The sequence below is a fragment of the Pantherophis guttatus genome, chromosome 1 (genome assembly GCF_059756535.1).
Source record: "Pantherophis guttatus breed Tessera chromosome 1, ASM5975653v1, whole genome shotgun sequence".
NCBI classification, from domain to species: Eukaryota; Metazoa; Chordata; class Lepidosauria; order Squamata; family Colubridae; genus Pantherophis; species Pantherophis guttatus.
Genome location: NC_142063.1, coordinates 72,440,363 through 72,465,549, shown reverse-complemented (window position 1 = coordinate 72,465,549; position 25,187 = coordinate 72,440,363). Strand labels below are relative to the sequence as shown.

The 25,187-nt window shown below is 41.5% G+C and overlaps 1 protein-coding gene across 1 annotated transcript in view; it reads right to left on the bottom strand.

Annotated features, from left to right (window-relative positions):
* Positions 1–4,125: 4,125 nt before the first annotated feature.
* LOC117665594 (deubiquitinase DESI2-like) overlaps positions 4,126–25,187 on the bottom strand; it is a 54,274-nt gene continuing 33,212 nt past the window's right edge. The window contains exons 2-5 of the mRNA XM_034417665.3: positions 18,580–18,652; positions 16,078–16,171; positions 11,329–11,470; positions 4,126–5,025 (exon numbers count right to left, since the gene is read on the bottom strand). Of these exons, the coding sequence (XP_034273556.1) occupies positions 4,783–5,025; positions 11,329–11,470; positions 16,078–16,171; positions 18,580–18,652 (552 nt within the window). The 3' untranslated portion in view covers positions 4,126–4,782. The remainder of the gene's footprint in view (positions 5,026–11,328; positions 11,471–16,077; positions 16,172–18,579; positions 18,653–25,187) is intronic.

Below are 25,187 nucleotides of genomic sequence, written 5' to 3'. Positions count from 1 at the left end.
GGGGATTATGGGAGCGACGGGGCGCTCCCATGTGACACCCCTCCTGCACGAGCTGCACTGGCTTCCAGTGGTCTTCCGGGTGCGCTTCAAGGTGTTGGTGACTACCTTTAAAGTGCTCCATGGCTTAGGGCCTGGGTATCTACGAGACCACCTTCTGCCGCCAATAGCCTCCCACCGGCCAGTACGCTCGCACAGAGAGGGGCTCCTCAGGGTGCCGTCGGCCAGACAATGTTGGCTGGCCACCCCCAGGGGGAGAGCCTTCTCTGTGGCAGCACCCGCCCTCTGGAACGACCTACCCCCAGAGATAGGTATGATCCCGGACCTCCGGACTTTTCGTTGGGCCCTTAAAACTCACTTATTTCATCTAGCCGGGTTGGCTAGATCCCATCTTTCGGTTTTAATTTGTAATTGATTTTATTGGGGTGTTTTAAATTGTGGGCCGAAATTATTTAATATCTTTTAAATTGTTTAAAATTTTGTATGCTATGTTTTACCTTGGCTGTTCACCGCCCTGAGTCCTGCTGGAGAAGGGCGGTATAAAAATCAATCAATCAAACAAACAAACAAACAAATAAATAAATAAATCTTAAAAACTCAAAACTTGAAACAAGAAGAGAAGCAACCTAGAACTAAGGAGAAATTTCCTAATAGTGAGAACAATAAGCCAGTGGAACGGCTTGCCTCCAGAAGTTGTGGGTGCTCTCCACCATTGGAGGCTTTTAAGAAGAGCCTGGACAGTCACTTGTCTGAAATGGGTATAGGGGCTCCTGCTTGAGCAGGGGGTTGGACTAGAGGACCTCCAAGGTCCCTTCCAACTCTGTTATTCTGTTGATCTTTCTGTTAAGAGTACCACTTCAGGAATTTTAGGAGCATTGTATGGGCATTCTCAAAAAGAGTGAGTTGCTCCTTGCCATCTCCTTTAGCACCACTCCCTGGAGGCTTCCATCCATCTCCATCTTACCTTCATCTTTTTTTCTGCGCAGATGAGCACAGAAAATGAAAGAATCCAAATAATTTAATCAGACGAGGTAGGGAATCTGACAGGCACCAAGGGAGATATCTATAGACATATTGGTGCCCAGAGGTAGAACTTTGCCTATTCTGAAATAAAAGCTAAAAATGAAATTGTATATGGATCAGATAAATGATTGCAACGTCTAGAAAGCAGGCATTTTGTAGAATTTCAGCTGCCCTTTTATAGAGCAAATGTATAAAACAAAACTCTTAGATTTTTTTTTCTTTAATAGGAGACACTGTTATGTTTCTAATGATGATAAAAAAATGCTCAGTGAATATGGTTAGCAGAGACAGTGCAGTGGCCATTTGAAACATAAACAGAATAACAGACAATATGGAGACACTAGTCTTGAGAAGAAGAAGAGGACCCTCACCCCCCAGAACTAAGAATAGCAAAAATTGAAGTGATGTTTAAGACATGACAGAGACTAGGTAACAAAACAAGCTTTGCTGTGTCAGAGGGAAGAAAATCTACAGACATTCAGTTTAGCTTAGCTTTGCGATTAAACTGGACAAGTATGGGCACGCCTAATGTATTACCCACCCGTCATTTTTATTTCCCGTAAGATGAAAGTTTATAAGAAAAGATTATTTTCTTATATTTACTTTGTAGCTTATCTTTTTCAAGTTGTTGAATATTTTTAAAAACATTACACTCTAGAGCAGTGTCTCTCAACCTTGGCCGCTGGACGATGTGTGGACTTCAACTCCCAGAATTCCCCAGCCAGCAGAGCTGAGAGTTGAAGTCCACACATCGTCCAGCGGCCAAGGTTGAGAAACACTGCTCTAGAGGCTCAGAGGGCCTGTGAGGAACTGAAGGAGGGGTTTATAAGCATAGTGACTGGTGAAAGGGCTGTGTTGTAGTTTGGAGATAGATGTTGTTGTATCCCTCCCCCTCTGTTGAAAGAGGGCTCTTCAGTTTTGACATAGATGACCTCTTTGACCCCTCTTTCAAACCAGCAATCCTCTCTGCCCAAAATGTGGACTTTTGAAAAAGCACCTTTGGGACAACCATGACTTGGATGGCTGAGAATCTCCATAGACATTGTTCGTTGAGAAATATATGTGTATGGTTAGGAAACTGCATTATACATAAGCAGCAGTGAGTTCTACTTACCTTTACTACCGGTTCGTAATGGGATCACATGCATGTGCCTTGCTCCTGCCCATGCGCCTTGCTTCTGCCCATGCACCAAAGCTTCTGTGCATGTGCAGATTGCCAATGACGACATCCGGGGTGGTGGGCAGAGCTTCCCGCCAGTTTTACTACCGGTTCTTGTGAACCGGTCCGAACCAGGGGCAACCCACCACTGGTACATAAGTTGGTTTAAAGCAGCGGTGAAATCCGGCCGGATATATCCGGCTCGCGCGAACTGGTAGCGCCGGCGGTGGGAGGCTTCGCCTACCCACCGGGATGTCATTACACCCCATTTATGACACTCTGTGCATGCGCGCTCCCGTTCCTGAACCGATAGCAAAGGTAAGTGGATTTCACTGCTGGTTTAAAAGAAGTATGGATACATCTAATAGCCTTGAATTACAAAACAACATATAAAAATATGAATATGAAAAGAGCATTAGATATGCACAAAATCAAAGGAATAGATTAGAAATTCTTATGGGGATAATTGAAAAATGTTGGCTGCAGTTGTCTACATTGGTGTGCATTTTTGTGTGCTAATGATTTTCTCCACCGGTTCTCCAGAACTGGTCAGAACCTGCTGAAACTCACCTCTGAATAGTATGAAGATTATGCATGATATATAAGTCAGTGCCTGTACTCTCATGTCATGCTAAACTGTTCAAGAGAACCTCTGTGTGTATATGTGCTCATATGTGAACATGTATGTCAAAATTGTCAAGATGGTGACTGCAATATTGAATCCCACCCTATTTTATATCTGTTACATGAACAATATATATTTTACAAAGGCAGAGCTTTGATTGTGTGGTCATCTTTGCCATTCTTTTACCACTGCCACCCCAGATACCGCTGAAACTATTACATATTATTAATGGCCATGCATGTGTTACCATGTTGCCATCATTTAATACAGTTCCTTAAAGAGATGGCAGTTTACTATTCTATTTGGATTCAAAGCAATGGCATTGTGGATGTCCAAATAAGGAGACATGGCAAACAGCAAATCTCAGTTAAAGAACTAAAGGTAGTCCTTGACTTACAACAATTCGTTTAGTGACTGTTCAAAGTTACAACAGCACTAAAAAAAAAGTGACTTATGATTGTTTTTCACAGTTACGACCTTTGCAGCATTCCTGTGATCATGTGATCAAAATTCAGATGCTTGGCGACTGGTTCATACTTATGACCGTTGCAGTGTCCCAGGGTCATGTGATCACATTTTATAACCTTCTGACAAGCAAAGTAAATGGGGATGTCAGATTCACTTAGCAACCAAGTTACTGGGGGTGAAGCAGAGGTGGGTTTCAGCAGGTTCTGACCAGTTCTGGAGAACCGGTAGTGGAAATTTTGAGTAGTTCGGAGAACCGGTAGTAAAAACTCTGACTGGCCCTGCCCCCATCTATTCTCTGCCTCCCAAGTCCCAGCTGATCAAGAGGAAATGGGGATTTTGCAGTAACCTTCCCCTGGATTGGGGTGGGAATGGAGATTTTACAATATCTTTCCCCTGCCATGCCCACCATGCCACGCCCACCAAGCCATGCCCACAGAACCAGCAGTAAAAATTTTTGAAACCCACCACTGGGGTGAAGGTTCGTTCTTTGAGCTTGGAGAACAAATCTTCACCCTCATCCTACACTCGAGCTACAGATATTCGCCACTATTGCAAAACCAGGTTATTAATGTATCAGTTGCAGTGATTCACTTAACAACTGTGGCAAGAAATGTCATAAAAAAGGGAAAACCTCACTTAACAAATTCTCACTTAACAACATAAATGTTGGGTTCAATTGTGGTCATAAGTCAAGGACTATCTATGCTTCCAAGGTGGGGTACTTGGAGCACTTCCAAAATACTTCTGACATGGTGGTGCATTCATGTTCATTAATTGAATTTCACAATTTAGGACGTTGTATAATCACAAAGTTTCTCTTTCTTGGTTTTAAAAAAAAACAGACTCAGACACATATTTCTAGATAATTTTTGCTACTGTAGTTGGAGAGTAAAGTGTCATTTAGTCTATTATACAGTATTTGAATTCACACACACACACAAAATCTGCAGTGGTTGAATAGGAGCACCTTTCATTGACCCTTCCAGTAGCTTAAGAAACTAGTGATTTAAAAAGAATGAAGGGACAGTTAAGTGGAGCTTGCTGCTGGTCTGAGGGAGGAGAAAGTGAAGCTCTAGTTTCAGTTCCTCTTTTTCAATATTTAAAGGAGATACAGCTTTGGAGGAATGGGGGAGAAGGCCTTGTGCATGTATGACTGGAGATAGAGAATTAAAAGAGTTCCAGATGAAGCATCTGTCCCTCAATATGGCTTCCTTTCAGGGCTGCTGTGTCATATTCCAGAGATCATAGTTTTCACAATACGGAGAATGTCAGCTCCAGAAGTTTAATCTCAAGACATGTATTGAGACAATTCTAAATGTTGCTTTAGGTAACAGCAGCCCTTTGAAAAAGAGGCAAAGGTGTCATCTCGTCCCGGCAAGGATGCTCTTGGGATGCTCTCATCCTGGCAAGGAGGTTCTTGGGAAAAAAGATCGAGCAGCCGCAGGAAAAGATGGAGGAGCAACCAGTGGCGTAGGGGGCAAGATTTGAGGGCCGCTTCCACGGGCAGAGTTCAGACCCTTGTGTGCCGGCAGGTTCGCGAAGGGCCTGGGGCTGAAGCAGCTGCCGAAGTCGATGGCGATTCCTCATCCGTCGTGTCCCCCTGCTCCTCCTTATGAAGGCCAAGGTTGATATGAGTCTGCAGAGCAGCAGGGGTCAGCCATTCCTTGGGGAGGCAGCTTTGCAGGAAAGGAATGCAGGAGCTAAAGTAGGCCAGGCGGTTCACCCAGCGTGGGATTTCCTTCCCACACAGGATCTGAGAAACGATAGGGAAACAACACACACACACAAAACAATTTGTCAGTCTCTGCTTTTATATTGCTTGCTTGCTATGGCTGCCATTGTGACGGGGGGGGGAGGGGGAGTTGTCTGGGTAGTTGGGAGGGGGGAAATGAGCTGGTGGAGATGTCTTGTCCCAGGGAGTGAATTGGAGAAAGTTTTCCTCAGCGCTTTCTCTGCAGCTGGGAGGCGCGCTGATAACCAGTCAAGGTCAACCGTCCTGGCATACCAGAAGGATGGAGCCATCGGAAGCTGCACCCCACATGACCCCTTGGGGGTGTGTGGATTGGATAATCCTGACTGGACCCTCGGGGGGGAGGGTTTTAGGGATGCTTTCTATGTGTGATTTTTGCGCCTATTGCCTCAGACCTTGCTTTTCTTTGTTTGCATTCAGTTCATACTCAGTTAAAGTATCTTTCCCTACAAAAATGGAGTCGGGGCTTTTCTTTCTTGAGTACTGAAAGGAGGCATACCTGACACAATTATTGTTCGATTTGCAGATAATTTGCCACTGCCTCCTTTTCCCACCGGCAAGAGAAAAGAAAATCCATGGCCTTGACCATGAGGCATAGAAGCAAGAAAAAAGTATCCAATACAATTTACTAACCAAATTTACTATTTACTAACTAAATGGATGGGGGAGAGGGGGAGTAAAATGACCTTTCAACAAATTAACCAGCATAGCTTAATCTATGTTCAATCCTTCTACCGAAGAATCTTGAGAGTTAAAAATTACTCATACCATTGATATGTGAATGTTACTATTTTTCAGACCTCTCAATTACCCTGAAAATGGGGTTGCCTGTGGGAAGGGGGTACTCTGCTGTGAACTTCCCTGCAGAGAAAAACAGAAGCTTACAGGAATCAATAACATCTGGAGAAAATGGCAGGGTGCCATGTAGTTTATTCTACAGGCACATTCCAGAAATAGAGCAATTTTCTTCCTGCGGTGCTAAGAGTGTATAGTTCAAAATGTGATGAATGTGATGAACACAAGTCCTGCATTGCATACCAGGAAATCTTATTCTACACTGTGCAAGGAAAGATTTAATGAGTACTTGATTTCCTTCCAAAAGCATTTGGCCAAGAGCTTTCTGTGGTCACATGGTTTCCGGTTCTAGGATTGTCAAAAAACAACAACAACAACAATAACCTCATCTAAACTCTACTGTCCTTTGTGTCTTCCCTCCTCTTACACCGAAGCACAGCACAAACATGCTTTTTGCTTTGCTTTCTGCCAGGTCATCACTCAAGTTGTCTCCATTTCATCCCCAAGCTCAAGCTTGAAGCTGCTAAACGTTGTTGCTGACTGATCTGGTGTCACAGTGATGGTTTCTCCTTTAAGCAAGCAACAGGCTTCACCAGGGTTTTTTGTTGTGGTGGATGAAATCTGCATCACATTATGGTGCACTCTGATGACCCTGAAGAGATGAGATGAACCCAGCTTCTTTTGGGCACTTTAGTCAGTACAAGCATGCCCCTTCTCCTCTGCCCCTCACATAGTACCTTACAGGGCATTGAAACAGGTTAGTTCTTTTAAAGTGGCCTCTTCCTTGCACCAACTAGAACAATAGCTGATCAGCAGTGAAAGAGAGGGGAGCAGGATGGTACTCTCTGCTGCTTCTTAGCAGAACCTTCTCTGCACCTATGGATTGTTGTTCAGGATGCATGAGTTTAGAATCTCCTTACTAGTAGAGTTCAGAGGCTCCCTCAATCTTCTTTGCCCTCCCTCATCCCGCAAAAAAGGTGAAAGAGCATAGTTACAAAAGCAAAGACGTGACATGGGGCCGACTTTGGAACAGATCACAAACTGTTTGTGTGCAAATTCCATGTTAAACTGGAAGGGGGGAAGCTAACTAGTATTCACAGTATGATCTGAAGCAAGAGAACACCAGAAAAGCCTGAACCTCATTGATGCAAAACCAGAGAAACCATGGAATGAATTAAAAGAGGTTGTTAAAAATGAAGGTGACAGAGAGAGATTGCCAAAAGACCAAGGAAGAGAAGAAGGCAAGCTGGAAATGTATGCTTCATTGGCGATAGAAAGACTTTCAGTTATATCAATCCTTTTAAGCTGTGGAATGTGCTTAAAAATATGACAATCCCAGAACATTTCATTCTCCTCACCTTACAAAAGTCAGAAAGCCACTATATGTATAAAACATGGTGAAACAGATGAGCTCCAATTGGCCAAAGTTATATACTCTCTGTTTATGTATTCCCTCTACGTGCAAAACATATATTGAAGAAACTTGAATTGGAAGAAGATGAACATGATTTTAAATTGCAATAGCTATAGACTTATATACTGCTCCATACAGCACTGCCTGAGCAGTTTACAATGTCAGCATATGGCCCCTAACCATCTTAGACCTCATTTTACTGATCTCGGAAGGATGGAAGGCTTAGTCAACCTTGAGCCCATCAGGATTGAACTCCTGTAAGTGGGCAGAGTTAGCCTGCAATACAGCATTCTAACCACTGAGACACCACGGTTTTTAAAACTGGAGGAAATAACATCAATAACCTATGCAATGCGGATGGCACTACTCTGACAGCTGAAATTGCAAATCTGCACATTGGACTAATGAAAATCAAGGAGCACAGGAAAAATTAGGATTAAAATTAAATATAAAAGGACCAAATTAATGATAAAGGCATAGCAACCAGCCTTAGAATTGGCAGTGAAGATATTAAAATTGTGGACAGGTTTTCCCTTTTAGGATGAACTATTGTAAAGAAAGGAAGAAGAAGCCAAGACATTCTCTGCAGAATAGCACTTGGTAAAGCAGCTATGAAAGCCTTGGAACAGATATTCAGATGCTGAGATGTATCTATGCCTACCAAAATCAGAATGACACAGGCAATCATAACTACATGACACTCTATGGAAGCAAAAACTGCTTTGAAGAATTAGGATATTGGAAGAGTTTTGAAAGTTTTGAACTTTAGCATTGGAGAAGATTCTTGAGAACATCAGGTATAACTAAAGCAAACAAATAGATCATTGAAGCAATCAGCCTAGACTTCTCCCTCCAGACACATGAGACCAGCCTCAAATTGTAATATTTTGAACATAAATGCTGGACACATTTTCTCTGGATAAGTCTATCATGCTAGGAACAATGGAAAGAAAGAGAACAAGGTGATGACTAACAGCAAAGTGGTTGTACAGAATTACAACAGAACTGAATGCAGTGTTGGAGGACCTGAAACATCAATTAGGACAGATCTTCCTGAAGACAATATTTCTAATTGGTCACTAAGAGTCAATACCAACTTGTTGACGTATAATCATCAATCATCATTGCATCTAGAGTAATTTGTCTTGTTACGTCAATACTTCTATAAATCTTCTGATACAGTAAAGGTAAAGGTTCCCCTCGCACATATATGCTAGTCGTTCCTGACTCTAGGGGGCGGTGCTCATCTCTGTTTCAAAGCCGAAGAGCCAGCACTGTCCGAAGACGTCTCCATGGTCATGTGGCCGGCATGACTAAATGCCAAAGGTGCACGGAACACTGTTACCTTCCCACCAAAGGTGGTCCCTATTTTTCTACTTGCATTTTTTATGTGCTTTCGAACTGCTAGGTTGGCAGAAGCTGGGACAAGTAATGGGAGGTCACCCCATTACGTGGCACTAGGGATTTGAACTGCTGAACTGCCGACCTTTCGATCGACAACCTCAGCCTCTTAGCCACTGAGCCACCACGTCCCTTAGTTCTGATACAGTAAGTAGCTTAAAATACATTCCTACTGTGCCTTTTTTCATTCTAGTTTAAGTGTTAACTTGTGTAACAGAATACTACTTCTCTTCTTTTTCTGTACTATTGCTCCTCAGTAGTAAGAATATTTCCTACTGGGGAATCATGATTTCCTCCCTTTAAGGGGCCCTCACCTCCATTTTTTTTCTTACAGAATAGATGTCCAATAAAAATATTCTCTCCAATCCCCTGCAGGGATTCATGACTGGTCTCCAAAAAGCTAAATACATTGATCCTGGTTAATGCTTGGATTGGAGACCACTAGGAAATTCCAGAACTGGAGAGCAGATAGAAGTTGACAAAGAACTCTGAAAGAAGGTCCTGGCAATTCTCATATTGTTGCCAAGAAAACTATATGTAGTCACCAGTAATCAAGCTCAGCTAAACCTTAACGTTTTGCTAAGCAAAAGGATATGATTTAAATTAAAAATACTGTAATGCTACAAGCATACCAAATGGGTTTGCACATAACATTGTGTCAAAACAAGTAAATGCTCAAAATAATAGCTTAGTCCAATTTGTGAGCCCAGCCAATTCTTTCCCAAACTCTGCTCACGATGGGCATTTTGGCAAAGGGTCAGGAAACAATATGATCCCTTTGGGTGATTTTTTTTTCTGACCCTGTTTTCATGATTTTTATTTTATATTATTTGCTTAGTGTACTGCATTTCTAAAAATTTAATGACTGTTTATTAATGATATGCACCATCCTCAGATGATTGCCAAGCAGGCAGCTATGTAAATCAATCACTTAATTTACTTTACAATCCCCAGAATGGGAACCATGTTGCCATTACAAGAAACTTAAAGAAAGTTTTGTCACTAAGAGAACACTGCTTTCCACAAGTCAATCAAATCAAATAGAGCAAGCAAAAAACAAAAACGAAAAACCCAGGTGCCTTCCAGTAATAGCACTTGATACTTCCACTGATGTGTAATAATTTCCAGCTTAAGGTACATTTATTTAGCTCCTTTTGGATGCTAGGGAAAGAGAGAGAGAGAGAGAGAGAGAGAGAGAGAGAAGGTGCAGCAAATGAGAACATGGCTTGAGATGTTTAATTCTGCCTCAATATCCCACTGAGTCTTTTAGGGGGGTGGAAACCCACATCACACGCCTACACAGCCCAATTCTCCACTGCAAAGGAAGTTTGAATACATCTAAGTAATCTGACCTCTGAAACTGCAGTTTCCTTGCAGTCATCTGCATGAAGCAATCAACCCCCTTTTCCATTGCAAAATGCTGCTGTGGAATAGGCATTGTGCACCTTCTAGGGAAAGGAAAATTAACTCTTTCCTCCTTGCCACTTGATTTCCTCTAAGTTCCCCTTGATTCCTTTGATGTCTGCTAGTCTTATAAACCCAGGTCTTGTCTTGCAATGTATGTCTGTATCCCCAGTGGACTGGATACCTGCAGAAAACCAAGCGAAGGATTATTTGGTGTGGGGGGAATGGGGGAATCTGCTCCTCTGCCAGAGAAAACAAGTTTTTCGACTGTGGTCCTAGAGACCATCAAGCAGGTCAAAATGACTGATCTGGCCTTTTCTTCTTTTCCATTCTCATTATGTTAAAAAAAATTGCACAGCTATTTCATGACGGCCCAGAGACACATAAATAACTCAGAAAATGAGAAACTGCTACAAAAGAAATTACAGTTGGTGACCTTTTCTGTGACACCTCATTTGGCTTGTACCTACAGATATCAAAGAGATCAGTGTCCAGAGAAATGAGATGTGGGGTTTTCTCCTTTTCTTCTTTCTTTTTTTAAAGAGGAAAATATCTGATCCTTAACTGGTACATAGTAATTTCAGCGCTCAAGAAAATCAAATGAATGCCACCCAATCATTTTGTTCCTAATCATGGGACCTTCGTCTTAAGAACACACCAACCAAGACAATAATTGACGGTAGCAAGAATGGATTGATGTGTCAATTGTGTTTGCCTATGGCTTCCAAAGGGCGCAGGCAAATCACTCAGTGATCCTCCTGTCCCTCTCCAGCTGGACAGCTGCCAGCACTAACCACTAAAAGATATGCTTTCATTTCATTCCATTTTAAGGGATGTTCGGTGATAAGAAAAAGAGGAAGGCAGACAAAATATTAGGAAACATGAGAAGACTCGAAAGAATAGAAGACAACATATGGAATCACCGTTCTTTCCATACATGAATAAATAAAGCAGGATAATTGCCCAGAAGAACTTTGGGATCTGAATTACACACCCTCTTTTGGATGTAAAAAGGCTGTAAGAAAATATCAGGGTAAGAAACTGTTTCAGATTGCTTGGATCTTGCCCTGAGTGTTAAAAATTCATCTTGGATTCTTAACAAATAGAGACCATAGATACTAAGCAGGACAGATGCGATGGTATCAGTTAGAGTACTCTGTTGTGTTATGATAAATGATTCAGCCATAGTGATCTAATCATAGTGGGGATTGTTTTGGCCCACAAACTGCCTCACCAACATTGCCGGAGGATTATAAAGTAATACCCAGAGAAAGAATAGAAGGTGAGTCCACCTCTGCCAGAGCAGCTGAGAAGTGATTGCAATTCTTGTGCATGAGATGATAAGCATTGCCCTTGTACTCTTTGCCCAGTTCCTCCATGATTTTATCCACATCTTCTTCAGTGAAGTCTGTGGTGCCCAAGGCAATGGATTCTCTAGTTGAAAAAAAAAAGAAGATAAGAAAAGTCAAACAACAGGAAATGGGCAGTCAGAAAGACAAGACACCAGGCGTGCTTTGAAAATGAATCCTTGCAATGAATTAAAATAGCCTAGCTTCTTTTTCAGGCTTCCACATCAGGCTAAAAGAAGATTCTCTTGCTCAAAGAGCTGGATTAACTTTGAAGAGTGAGTCTTTTAAAGCAGCAGCATCCTTTTTCAGGCTACTTCAGGGGTCAGCAACCCACGGCTCTGGAGCCGCATGTGGCTCTTTCATCCCTCTGCTGCGGCTCCCTGTCGCTGGTCGGCTCCACAATTGATAGAGCTTTCGGTTAGGACAGGAAGAGGAAAAAGGATGCCGTGCTAGGAGGAAACTCTATGGTGGGGGAACCAGATTTCCAGTCAGCAGAGGAAAAAGGATGCCGCGCTAGGAGAAGACTAGGATGGGGGAATCGGACTTCTGGTCAACTCCAGAATTGAACGGGGGCTTCTGGTTAGGACCTTTGTGGCTCTTTGAGTGTTTAAGGTTGCCGACCCCTGGGCTACTTTAATGTAAAGTGGAAATGAGACCTGAATCACTTCATCCAAGTCTTTTTCAAACTGCACAATGCAAACACAAACACACACACACACACACCTCAGTCTGTTTATCTGCCTGGTCTATCTAATGTTTAATGAAGCCTCCAGGCACAGCAGTACTACGCATTTAAATATTCTTTTAGATTAATTCACTATAACATTCATTTTAATTTCCCAAATAACTGAAAGCCATTGTTCTATTTGGTCTATATTTATATCCCCTTAAACAAATAGCAACACATACATGGGTGTAAATAGTACTACTAAAATCATTTAGCATTTACATAGCACCCACTTTATAACAAACACCTAATGTCTACACTGACTGTTTTAATCCTGAATCTGCATGCTCTTGGAGAAAAAGTTATCCCTGCCCCTTCTGCTTCCCCCCACAATCATATTCAGAGTCTCAATGGCATTCCAAGTAGCTATATGGCAAACAGCCAGCCAGCCAGGATGGAACCTAATCCCATTGGGAGTTGTCAGGAACCCACCCATGCTGGGATTTTGGCAAGGACATTCTTTGAGATTCTCACTGCTGAGATTCAAATTTGTCTGTTGGTAAAAGATTTTTTTTCTTCTTCCCCAAAGCATCGATCATAGTGAGCGCCTTTCACATGGATAGCCTCAAGTATTTTTATACCATCCTGGAAAGATAACTCTATGGTACATTGTTGATCTGTGCTGTTTCTGCAGCTTTGACTAGTGCACTAACCACAGCCCTTTCTGGAACCATCATTCACACCCCCGTTGCTCACAGCTGAATTACAGCAAGGCGCTCTACTCCGGGCTGCCTTTGAACACGATCCACAGTGGGAATTGCTTTGGCGATGTTGGCTCTTGGTTTCAGGGGCCGCGTTTGTTGCCAAGATGTTTTATGAGCAAAATTCCAGATGATGCTTTTGACCAAGAAAGCCCTATGTGACTTGGATCCAGGTTACCTTTGACACCATCTTCTCCAGACAGCATCTATCCATCCTTTGCAATCATCTCACGCCTTTCATTTCAGATATTAAATGAGTGGCTTTTTCTGTAGTTCCTCTAGCTCAGGTGTCAGCAACCTGCGGCTCCGGAGCCACATGCGGCTCTTTGGGCCCTCTGATGTGGCTCCATGTCAAGTGATCCCACCACTGGCTGGCCCCGCCCCTCTCCCTCCCCTCCCAGTCATTCCTTGCCTGACCTGAGAAGGTAAGGGAGACAGTGGGGGATGGAGAAGCGGCCAGGGCAGAGACAGAGAGATACAGAGAGAGTGGGAGAGAGACAGACATAGGGAGATACATAGAGAGATGGGGGGGGAGAGGGGGAGAAAGGTGGAGGGAGGGAGGGAGGGAGGGAGAGAGAGAGAGAAAGAGAGAGAGAGAGCGATGTCAAAAGGATTTTGTGATTCCCGGGGTTTTTTAACAACCAGTTCTCTGTCCTAATGACTGGCTAGGTAGGCGTGGCTGGAGTATGTGTCATGTGACTGGTGGAAGTGAGTGACATCAAGTTGGCCACACCCACTCAGGTTTTATGGCTCCCAGTGTTTTCTTTTCTGTGGGAAATGGGTCCAAATGGCTCTTTGAGTATTTAAGGTTGCAGACCCCTGCTCTAGCTCTTTGGGGAAGCCTTCCTTCTCCAAAATTGAGTGGTGTTATGCTCTTTGCTAGCAAAAGAACAGTGGAGATTGCTGCCTGTTGAGGCTTTGGGGTATTTTGCTGAGCTGTTTTCCCAAGGCTTACTTTTAAACCTAATTAATTCTTATTGTTAAATTTCTTTCAGTTCTAGGTCTTAAATCTTTCATTCTTTATTACATTGTATGCCACCCACCTTGTCTAGAGGCGACTCAAAAATAAATCTTAATTTGGTTTAATTGTTTTACTGCCAAACTTGATGGCTAACAATGATTTTTTACATGAGCCACCCAAAGTCTGCTGAAGGGGGCAAGTCATGAATTACAAAGTAAATAAATCCATCCGAATCAGTACTTTTTTCAACAGTGGGGGGGTTAAAGAAGGCATTTTTGAGCAAATCTGTTCAGATATAAGGGGAATCCAAGACCTTAGTGCCTTCCGCCGTGCCCTTAAAACCCACTTTTTCCAGCAAGCCGGGCTGGCTTAAGAAGAAATTTTAAATGTTTTAATTGGTTTGTATTTTTAATTTTGGGCCAAATTTATATATATTTTAATTGTTTTTAATATTTGTATTTCATGTTTTTTAATTCTGGCTGTTCACTGCCCTGAGTCCTCAGGGAGAAGGGCGGTATATAAATTTAAAAATAAATAAATAAATAAATAAATGTCCTTGCCGTGTTTTGAGTATGAGATACACTTTGTGTTTTTCTCTTCCCCTTATTTCAAAAACAAAGTTATACACCATGCTTATGTTGCAAAGAGTTCATTCAGACTGTATTGGTTAGCCGTGGGTTTTGTATCTTTCTTTGCTCTGTGTTCTTGTCACTGACCTCTGTTTGGCTAACAAAGCAAGCAAGCAAAGCGGAACAATTACAGGTAGGCTCTGTGTGGCAGCTAGCACCTGCTCCCCAGCTTGCTTTTTCTAGAAATTCCCCTCCCCCTTGAAATGAGTTTCTCCCCCTCATCCAAAGTCCTTCAGGCATATCATAAATTATTTATTTCAAAAGTTTCCAATATTAAGACTGAGCAATTACTCTGTTGCTCACCCCCCCACCCCCAGTTTGCTCTAGATGGGTTAGATCAGCGGATCAAAGGCCTCCATATTCAGACATTCGTTTGTCCCTTCTGATTCCTCCTGTTTCTTGGTGATTTCATTTACTATAGTTTAACTTCCAGTATGCTGATAGCTGCAGGGATGTTCCTGCAATTCCTCCACATAAGGGAGACCTGGGTGGAAGACAACTGACCCTGAATCTAATGTTATTCCTCCGGTGACAAAGACGCAATCTAGTAAGTCACAGGATGGACTGCATTTGTACAGTCCAGAGCATATCCCAGTAACACAAGGTGAGATTGTGCAGCAATAATAGTTGATACGTTCTGGGAGGAAAATAGGTATTCACCATAGCAGTTTAAGTGTGGGGGAAATATGAACCTAGGAAAAAAAAGCATGTGAGAACTATAGCCTGTATTCTTATGCTTTTTTCACTCATTAACTCACCATGGTTCTGAATTAAAAGAATGCCAGAATGGGAGCAGTCATTCAATGAATGGAGGTGGTAAAGGCTTTTTGGTTACAGATGCATGTTATAGATGCATTTCTATATGCTGGGCATGTCTTAGTATTGCATATAGAGCATACTTAACCAGCCATCCACATCACACAATATTTCTCATTTTATCACTATAATAATCTCATAAAGGAGGTTGAGGGATAGAGACTGCCCTAAGGTTGCTCAACCTTAACTAAAAGAGGATTCAAAACTGGGAAAGAGTTAAGATTGCCTTCCTTACACCAACTTTTCCCCATTTGGTGTCAACCAGATATGGTCCCATTACCAAAGCCACCAAGGCAATTTATTGTATTGAGTGGGGATGTTAGAGGTTGGCCCAAACACATGGTAGAGATCAAGTTGGAGGAAGTTGCTCCACCACAGAATAGGACAAGTTTTAACCCTCTCAAATCTACAACCTGCATTGTTTTAAATAGAAGGGGGGGCTTTTAATAGAATAGGGCTGCACTTAAGTCTGGAAAATGAAGCTGGGGGCACATTCATTTTAGCAAGATGGACTTCAGGGAGGTACTTTGTTTGTTACCTGTGATGGATTTCTTTTAAGAGTTATACTACAGTTATTTTCTGTTTTCCACCTTAACGTGAGAAATTTTGCTGGCAGTTTTCAAGTTTCATGGTCAGAAGCAGCTCTGAAGAGTACAAAATGAGATCTTGTCCATGGCTATTTTACATTATACTATAAAATTAAGATGACAACCCTACATATTTGTGTATATGCTGATTTTCACCTGCTTCCTTGGTTCTCAGAAGGAATCAAAGAAAAGAATGCCTTGGGAAAGGGAGCAGAAAATGGGACAATGCCTGGAGGTGGCCAATCCAGAGAAAGAGTAGAAGAGCTCTTACTTGAATTTAAAGGTCTCTCCAAGCTCCACTGCACTGCCTGGTGTGATCTCAAAAATCCCACTGAAAGGATAGGGATGTCCTCCATAGGCAAACTCTAGCAAGAAAAGAAAAAGACTGTAATTAAGAATGTAAGAGCAGCAGCATCTGTGGTGGGGCTCTGACTCAAGTTAAGATAGGCTACATAACTTGCTTCTCTTCCTCCTTCAAAGAGACCGGACTAGTCTGCAATCTAAGGTAAAGGTTTCTCTGTCAATCATGGTCATGCGGCCATCATGGCTATACATCAAAGATGCACAGGACACTGTTACTTTCCCACCGAAGTGGTACCTATTAATCTACTTGCATTTGCATGCTTTCGAACTGCCAGGTGGGCAGGAGGAGCTGGGGCAAGTAACAGGAGCTCATCCTGTTGTGCAGAGCTCGGATCTCAAACCCAGGCTGTCAGTTCTCCATCTGACAAGCTCAGCATCTTTAACCACTGTGCCCCTTAGTCTGCAATCTATTCCAATCTACTGCATTCTACTCCAATATATTTTGTCAAACAGGACATTTTGCCGAGCTGGCTTTCAGTCAGCATCAAGCACCAAGACTGAAAGGTAGTAGAGGTTTAAGCAATAGTATACAATTGTGTAGAGCAAAGGAGAAAATTCAGCAGCCTGAAATTCAGTTGAACTCTCAGATTATCTTGTTGCAATTCTAATTTCCCTTGGAATCTGCTCTGAGAGATGAGTCCAATGACTAATATGATAGTCAGATTCAGGAACCAGGTGATAATATATCTGTTCTTTCCCCGAAAGCAAGAACTCACTGGCTTTTATTTTTAAAATAGAACAATACTGAATAAATATATAGCTTTGCAAATGAGGTTGCATTCATTCTTGAATTAGTCAGAAACAATTGGAATAATGATGCCCAATTCTTAGCAACTTCATACAATTCCTAGCAATGGTTAGGAATTATTGGAGTTGCAGCGTAATGAATCTGGAGGTCAATCATGGGAATGCTGAGTGATATATCCATTAAAATACAAAGCATCTTTTGCATCCGAGAACAACGTGACAAGGTTCTTCAGATTATTTTTATTTATTACATGTGCCTTTCCACTAAGAGCTTAAGATAATTTATTTGAGAATTCTCCTTCAAGTTATCCCAATAGTGACAACCCTATGAAGAAACCTGGGCAAATATCACCTAATTAGTTTTCATGATAGAAGATGAATTTCAATTGGGATCACCCCAACCCCAACACCTCTATCACAATACTTCAAGTTCTGCAGAGCTACCATGCAGCTCTTGGGTCCTCAAGGCAGCTCAGCATTTCCTTCTTTGCCTGAACCCCTAGGCCATCTCCTCGACTCTTTAAGGCAGAGGTTGGGAACTTTGGCTCCTTTATGACTTGTGGACTTCAATTCCCAGAATTCCTGAGCTAGCCAGCATCCCAGGAATTCTGGGAGTTGAAGTCCACAAAAAGGGCCGTAGTTCCCCACTCCTGCTTTAAGGTGACTCATAGCTCTTGGAACAGAATGGTGTAAATTTGCAGAGTCTGTAATTTGAGTTGATTTCTGCTTCCAAAATGGATTCCATGTTTGTAAAATGCAAGACAACTTTATTTTGGAGTGAGCTAAGAAATACACTGAAATAAAGGAAAATATCTGCACTGCTAGAGATTTTCCATTTCAAAGAAGTTGAGTTTCAAAAATTGCTGCCTTGAATTTCACAGTAACTCCCAATGATATAAGGCATTGGCTCTATAGTTTTAACGTACCTGATCATAACTGCAGTCATTTTGCTATTTACAGCCTTTAATATAAAGTCTTGGTTCACTTAGTGAGGTGTCTTTGAATCAAGATCAACCCTGATGACTGGACAAATGTCCACCATCTCTTTCTATCTCAGCAGCAATCCACAGATCTTTTTAGTTATCCAGATCCTGTCCATCTGTTGTCTTCCCCTTCTCTTACTTGCCTCAACTTTGCCAACTGCCATCCATTTGTATCAGATGCCCGCAGTAGCTGAGTGCTGCTTGCTGATTGTTGCCTTGGGGGAGCCATCAATCTTCATTTCATCCAGGATGGGCTGATTGATTCTTGCAGTTCATGATAATCTTAGTAACCATTTCCAAATCCATAATTCAAGAGTATCTCCTACCCCTTGTTCCTTCTTAGTATCTAATTCTCACAGCCATGCATTATATCACTAGAAAAACCATTATATTATTTTTAATATAATTTTAATCTATTCAGTGGTTTTCCATCTGGACTTTTGCTTTCCTAAGGGACTGCTGCTCTTAACACTTAGCTGTCCCAGCCCTTCACTCATGTAGGGTGGTGTTTTTTTTTTTTTTTTTTTGCAACCTATTCAAAAATACCATTTTAATTCTCCCTAAAAGAACCTCAAGGAGGGGCAAAAATACCATTTTTAACTCTCGCTAAAACAACCCCTTTTTAAAAAAAATGGAATATTACAGCTATTTTCAGGCATAATTCACATAAAACTCCATACCTCTACCGTAGATCTCAATTCCAGAATGGAAGACTCCAATACCCAATGTGGAGGTGTATTCATTTATCCAGTACTAGAAAAAAACAGATTTAAAAGCATTTAATGAGAGAGCAATACTAGGACAGGTTTTTTTTTCTTTCCTTTTATACTGCAAACTTTGGATTTGAAGCTAAAATATAAAACCTTTAAACAGTTGAAAATAAAATTGCACAAAGGGTAACATTTTTTTAAAAAAAAAATCCTTAAGAATAGCTTAGTCAACATCTGCTTAGAAGCTCAGAGCTGAAGAAGCTTCTTGGATGAGAAGCAAAATGTCTTCAAAGAAAAACTCCAGTTGCCTCTTGAAAAAGCACCTTTGCGACATCTGCTTAGAAGAGATTCGAATGCTTCTAGAACGATCACCTCCTGGGTTTTTGAATGCCATGACACATTTTTGGAGTGTGGTTGTCTACAATCTGTGGAACAGCAGAACTGAGTTAGAATACAGGTTGTGACAGAACAATCGCAAAACCAGTCTATCGCAGGGTAGAATTGTCACTGGAATTTGTCAGGGGAAAGGGGTGGAAAATTAATGTGCTTGCACAAGAAAGAGCTTGTAAGAGGTACATAAGATTGGAATTGCGAGCCCCCTCATATTTCAGAATACTGTGTGGTGTGTTGATTACAGCTGAGCAGAGAAAAAGAACTGCTTACTTGAAGTAAAACGCACAGTAAAGTAAACTCAAGTGAGTTTCTCACTTTTTCTCTGGGTTTTTTCTGGGAAAAAAAAGTTGAAATATATTTCACAATTATCACCATGAGTGTACCCGATTGATGTAATGATGACATCTTGTAGCTTACCAGCCTGTTCTGACCTAGGCTTCCTGAGTCAGTAAAATATACAACTAGTCCCAAAAACCTGTTTTATTTTAACAGCTGTGAATTCTGTTCATTCACAGATGAGTCCCAAATAGTTGTGAAGAGTCCTTCGGGATAAGGCTGATAATCACCCACCTTTATCTCCTTTGACACGCTGCCAAAGACCTAATTGGCAAAGCCACACAGAGTCCAGAATCAAACAGAGCTTCAGACTTTAAACTGCACAGAATTAACAATGTTGCTTCCTGCAAAGGCCCACATGCCTTTGCTCCTCTTTTAAGTCTTATGGGAGGGGCCAATAATCTCCAAGCCCTACTCCCGAGTCGCCCCTTTTGTTTTAACTGTTCTTGCCTTCTGGCAGCTCTTCGCATGCGTGCACTGGGAACAGGCTTCCTCTGTTCTTCTGCCTTGCTGAGGTCCGATTCTGGAGGCTCCGGAGGCAGCACGTACCTCCCAGATGGCCCCTTCTCTGCCTCCAACGCAGAGCCCTCATCCAAGCCTTCCCCAGACTCTAGGACTGGCCCATGTTCCTCCCCAGCGTCCTCACTGTCCGACTCTGCTGCCAGCTCCGCAGGCTGCTGGCGGACCACAACACAGCCATTGTCACCCAAGCCTACATCTTTTAGGCTGGGCTTCCACATTCTTTTAAGACTTTTCTTGATAGCTTATAAAGGTATGTGGGAATGTCCTTGGGAGACAGGAAGGAGAGCTGCAGACTGGACAACCAGCATATAAAAGATGTCTCAGTCCACAGAAGAGAGGATGGTGTGGGAAACTTTTAAAAAGGAGCCTTCCCTAGTTTTCTGGAGAGTAAAATGAAGGGAGGAGAGAAATACAAGTAGCCCTCAACTTATGACCACAATTGAGCCCAAAATTTCTGTTGTTAAGTGAGATGGTTGTTAAGTGTGTTTTGATCCATTTTACGACCTTTCTTGCCACAGTTGTTAAGTGAATCACTGCAGTTGTTTAATTAGTAACCAGGGGTGAAATGCTCCTGGTTCGGACCAGATCACCCGATCCAGTAGTGATGGAGGCGGATGGTTCGGAGAACCTGTAGCAAAAATCCCTGCGCCCCCCTCCATGCCCAGCTGAGTCGTCTGATCACCAGAGGCTGGTTTTTTTACTTTTAAAAGCCTTTTTCTACAACCTCTTCGGCCGAAAAAAGGCTTTTAAAAGTTAAAAAAAAAGCCTCTGATGATCACGCAGCTCAACTGGGATCGTCAGAGGCTTTTAAAAGCATTTTTTCTACAACCTCTTCAGCCGAAGAGGTTGTAGGAAAAAAAATGCTTTTAAAAGCCTCTGACGATCCCAGCTGTGTTGCCTGATCATCAGAGGCTTTTAAAACCATTTTTTTTGCAACCTCTTTGGCCGAAGAGGTTGTAGAAAAAATGCTTTTAAAAGTAAAAAAAAAAAAAAAAGTTGGCCACGCTCACCCAGTCACATTACCAACACCCCACCAAGCCACGCCCACAGAACCGGTAGTAACAAATTTTACATTTCACCACTGTTAGTAACACAGTCGTTAAGCGAATCTGGCTTCCGCATTGACTTTCCTTGTCAGAAGGTCGCAAAAGGGAAATCACATGATCCCGGGGCACTGTAACTATCATAAATATGAGTTGCCAAGTGTTTGAATTTGGATCATGTGATCATGGAGATTCTGCAATGGTCGTCAATGTGAAAAACAGTCACAAGTCACTTTTTTCAGTGGTGGTGTAACTTCGAATGGTCACTAAACAAACTGTTGTAAATTGAGGACTACCTGTACTTTCAGTCTAGCAACATCCTGTTAATGTAACCTTATAATAAAGAGTTAATACTCCTGGTTGTGTTTCTTGTCTGGATTACATTGTTGGGCTAACACAACTCTGCAGATATCTATCAGAAGGAGGATGGGACTACCAAAGAGAAAACATCACCTCCACCAACACTGGCAGGACAAGCTTCTGGGTATAAACAGAGAGCAAATATCATTCTCTTTCAGCAGTGAAGATGTTATCTAGCCTAGGATAATGAAACAATTGCATAAAAACAACAAAACTCAGAGAGCACCAAGGATTACACAAGATGGAATCCTTCTTTGCCATTTCTGAGGCATCAGCTTTTTACTTGGTAAATTTTTCTAGATCTTTTTGAGGAGAAGCACTGAGCTTTATTTAGGTGAGAAATGGGAAGGCGGAGAAATGTGAAGATAGCCCCTTTTCCTTACACATTTCACTCTTGCAGACCTGGGCCAGGAGATAAGATGGGAGGGAGTAAAAGGCCTGGGTGAACTTCAAGAGAGGAGGCTACTCTTGCAGTCAGTGGCTAAAACGCTGAGCTTTGTTGATCAGAAAAGTCGGCCATTCGAATAGTATAGGTCTCCTGCGTGAGATTAAATGACATCCAAGGTCCTTTCCAACTCTTACTGTTATTGTTGGCTTCCAGGACTGGAGTGACAGGTAAGGCCAAGAAAAGGATCCTTTTGGGTACCTTCACTGTTGTAGAGGAAATGCATTGATTGTAGGGTGTGACAATAGAGCAAAAGGGCTTCCTATGAACTGTGGAAAGATTAAAATGATAGATGGATGGAATTTCTTTTACTCTCGAGTCTAGCTCTATCTCAGGGTTTGAAGAACAAGGGGACAAAGTTCTTTCTTATAGCTTTTCAGGCTGTAAAAAGTACCAATTAGGTAACCATATTGCTTTAATTTAGGTAGCACTTCCCTTTTCTCCTTCCCTAAATTCTACACTGACTTTGCCATCCTATATGTATGGGGATATTGAATGAATGGCCACATAAGGTCTGGAGTAGGGGTGAAATCCAGCAGGTTCTGACAGGTTCTGGAGAACCAGTAGCAGAAATTTTGAGCAGTTCGGAGAACCAGTAGCGGAAATTTTGAGTAGTTCAGAGAACCAGCAAATACCACCTCTGGCTGGCCCCAGAGTGCGGTGGGAATGGAGATTTTGCAATATTCTTCCCCCAGAAGTGGGGAGGGAATGGGGATTTTGCAGTATCCTTCCCCTGCCACGCCCACCAAGCCACGCCCACAGAACCAGTAGTAAAAAAGATTGGATTTCACCACTGGTCTGGAGAGATGGTGATATTTTGAAAGAGAAAAAAATGGATAGTTAAATAAAATCGATAGATTCCAAGACTCAGCCAACTTCTCTGATTGTTAACTCTTTTCACAAAGTTTCCTCTCGATATTCTCCTCCAAATACAACATGCTCTTTCATCAAAAAAAAAAAAAAAAAACTAGGAAGACCAGACTAGGAAAATCAACTTCAAAGAAAATTAGAAGTACTTTTATTGAGGTTGGTTATAATAACAGAACCTTGTAAGTCTGATTATGTATCTGTACCTCCTCCTCTCCCTTCTTATACTCCAGTGAATGAGGGCTGTATCTGCCTGAGCCACTTCCGAATGGTATTTTATTTTTTAAGGCTTAAAACATGTTTCAGCCCCTTTTGGCTAGGTAATGGTAATGTTCTTGTATACTTCCATCACAGTCATCTTTCTAACTCTTTACACTCACTGGTATGGGCAACTAGAAATCTTGCCTTTGCCAGCAACAACTTAACTGTACAGAAAGTGATTTCTGGATCATTTTTCAAATCCTACAGTATGTAGTACACACACATGCAATGCTTTTTCTGGCAATTTTGTCCCAGTTGTGTTAATAAGGGTAGCATTTAAAATGATTTTAAAGCAACTTGTACTGGTTTAAAACTATTGTGATTCCCTTGTTACTCATCACAATTAATAAGTTTGCTATACAAAGAGAATGCATCTGTGTGTACTATATAAATTTGCAAAAAAAAAAAAAGTGCTTATCATGAAGATTGACAGTGCTGGGTGAATGGTGTCAAGAGAGAGTTTAGGGTTTCAGTGTATTGGGACAGTGTTAGGATTTTCCAGGATCAGATTTTCACTTTTGTGAGACGTGCTCAAGTTCACTTTGGAGGGAGGCACTCAAATAAATATGTTACGGATAGTTGTTCTTCTTTTCTTTGTTTATATTGGAGCAAATACGTAGTTTGAAGGGGAAAAAAACTCCACAAGGATGAAAATAAAATTCAGGAAGCATATATAGGCTGTTCTACTGTAATGATGAAAGTGAAATTAGATGCATATTATGGATTTAATATCTTCTTCAGATGAAATTTCAGCCTTCTGTCTCAGATATTGAAGATCTAAGCCCTTCTGAATCCCTCTCTGAATTTTAATATGCCCGTGAGGATATTCCATGTATTTTCAAACATCACAAATGGTCTAGAAACCTGTTTAGATTGTCAATATACTGATTTTATTTGATGTCCTAGAGTTTCAGAATCTCTGGTTCTGATCCTCTGATGATAATAAATCCATTGGCAAATTTAGTTAATTTCTCCTGGCTAATTGACTAAGTTGCTGTCAACTAATCCCTCTGCTTCGATGGGATTTTCTTGCCATCTGGATTGTATATAGCTACCATCTCTGGATGGTCCTAATATGTTAGAATATCAACGACTGTAGCATGTTCATGCATAATGATATGCATAATCCACTTTCCTTGCCTTTCTACTTGCATTATTGATAGTCTGCTATCCCTAGTAGCTCACTAAGTATCTGGCGATGCATTTTGAATGTACATTATGGTTGTGCATAAAACAGAGTTGCCTTATTATTCAACAAACAAATCCCAAAGATGCTTCAAAGGAGGCAGCTGCAACTCAAATAATGTAAATTCTTAATTCCAAACAGCCTTGCCAGCAAATTTCCACAGCTCTACAAATGTATTTCCTTCCAGAAAGCCCCCTAATATTCCTTGGTTTCTGGCTGAGAAATGAAGGACATTTAAGAAACTCTCAACAAGTGACAAGATCTGGTTCATCTTGGGTAGACTCAGAAGCTAAGCTGAATTGGATCTCGTTACTATTAGAACAGAAGTCCTTCTATATGGGTTTGGTTTCATCCTTGTCCACAATAAAAAAAAACCTAATCCATCTAAGTTTCTCTATGAGACTTCTGCCTGTTCTAGGATAAGGGTCAATGTCGGGAAAAATCGAGATTTACAACTATGCTAGGGAAAAGCCTGATGAGACAATTGCATGAACAGAGTCATCAGGAATCAAGCGTGACCTATAGCAGAAACTTTACCTATTAGGAAAAAATCTTGGCAATAACCCAAGTATTTCAACCTGTCAAGTCTTCTATTAAGGTACAAATCTCAATATATCTGTAAAAAGGGAAACTTCTTCAGTCTGACCTTTGCATAATCTTGACAACAAAAGAAAGGTGTTTTAAGAACTTAACACTATCATGTAATTTTCCAAATGCATACTGCACTCATCCTGACCCGTGTCTGTTGGAGAAGCACATACTATACATTGTACTAAGCCAAAGTGTAATTTGCTTTTGGCTTAAGATATTATATAAACATAAGTGTTCCCAGGTAGGAAAGAGGGAAATGATGATACGTTTCTGAAGATATCTTAATGCAAATGCTGTGACTTACAGTATGTACTTTCATTGGATGTTGAGAAATAAGTAAATAATGGTGGGTTTTGTGTGATGAGAACATTGTGCATTTGTCATTCAGAGAGGTGTTCTCTGAGCTTGACAGTTTTCTTGCAGATGTTTCATTACCCAAACTTGGTAACATCATCAATATTTATTTATTTATTTATTTATTGGTTCGATTTATATGCCGCCCTTTTCTGGAGACTCAGGGCGGCTTACAATGCGTTAAACAATAGCCTTCATACTTTTGTATATACCTGCTTAG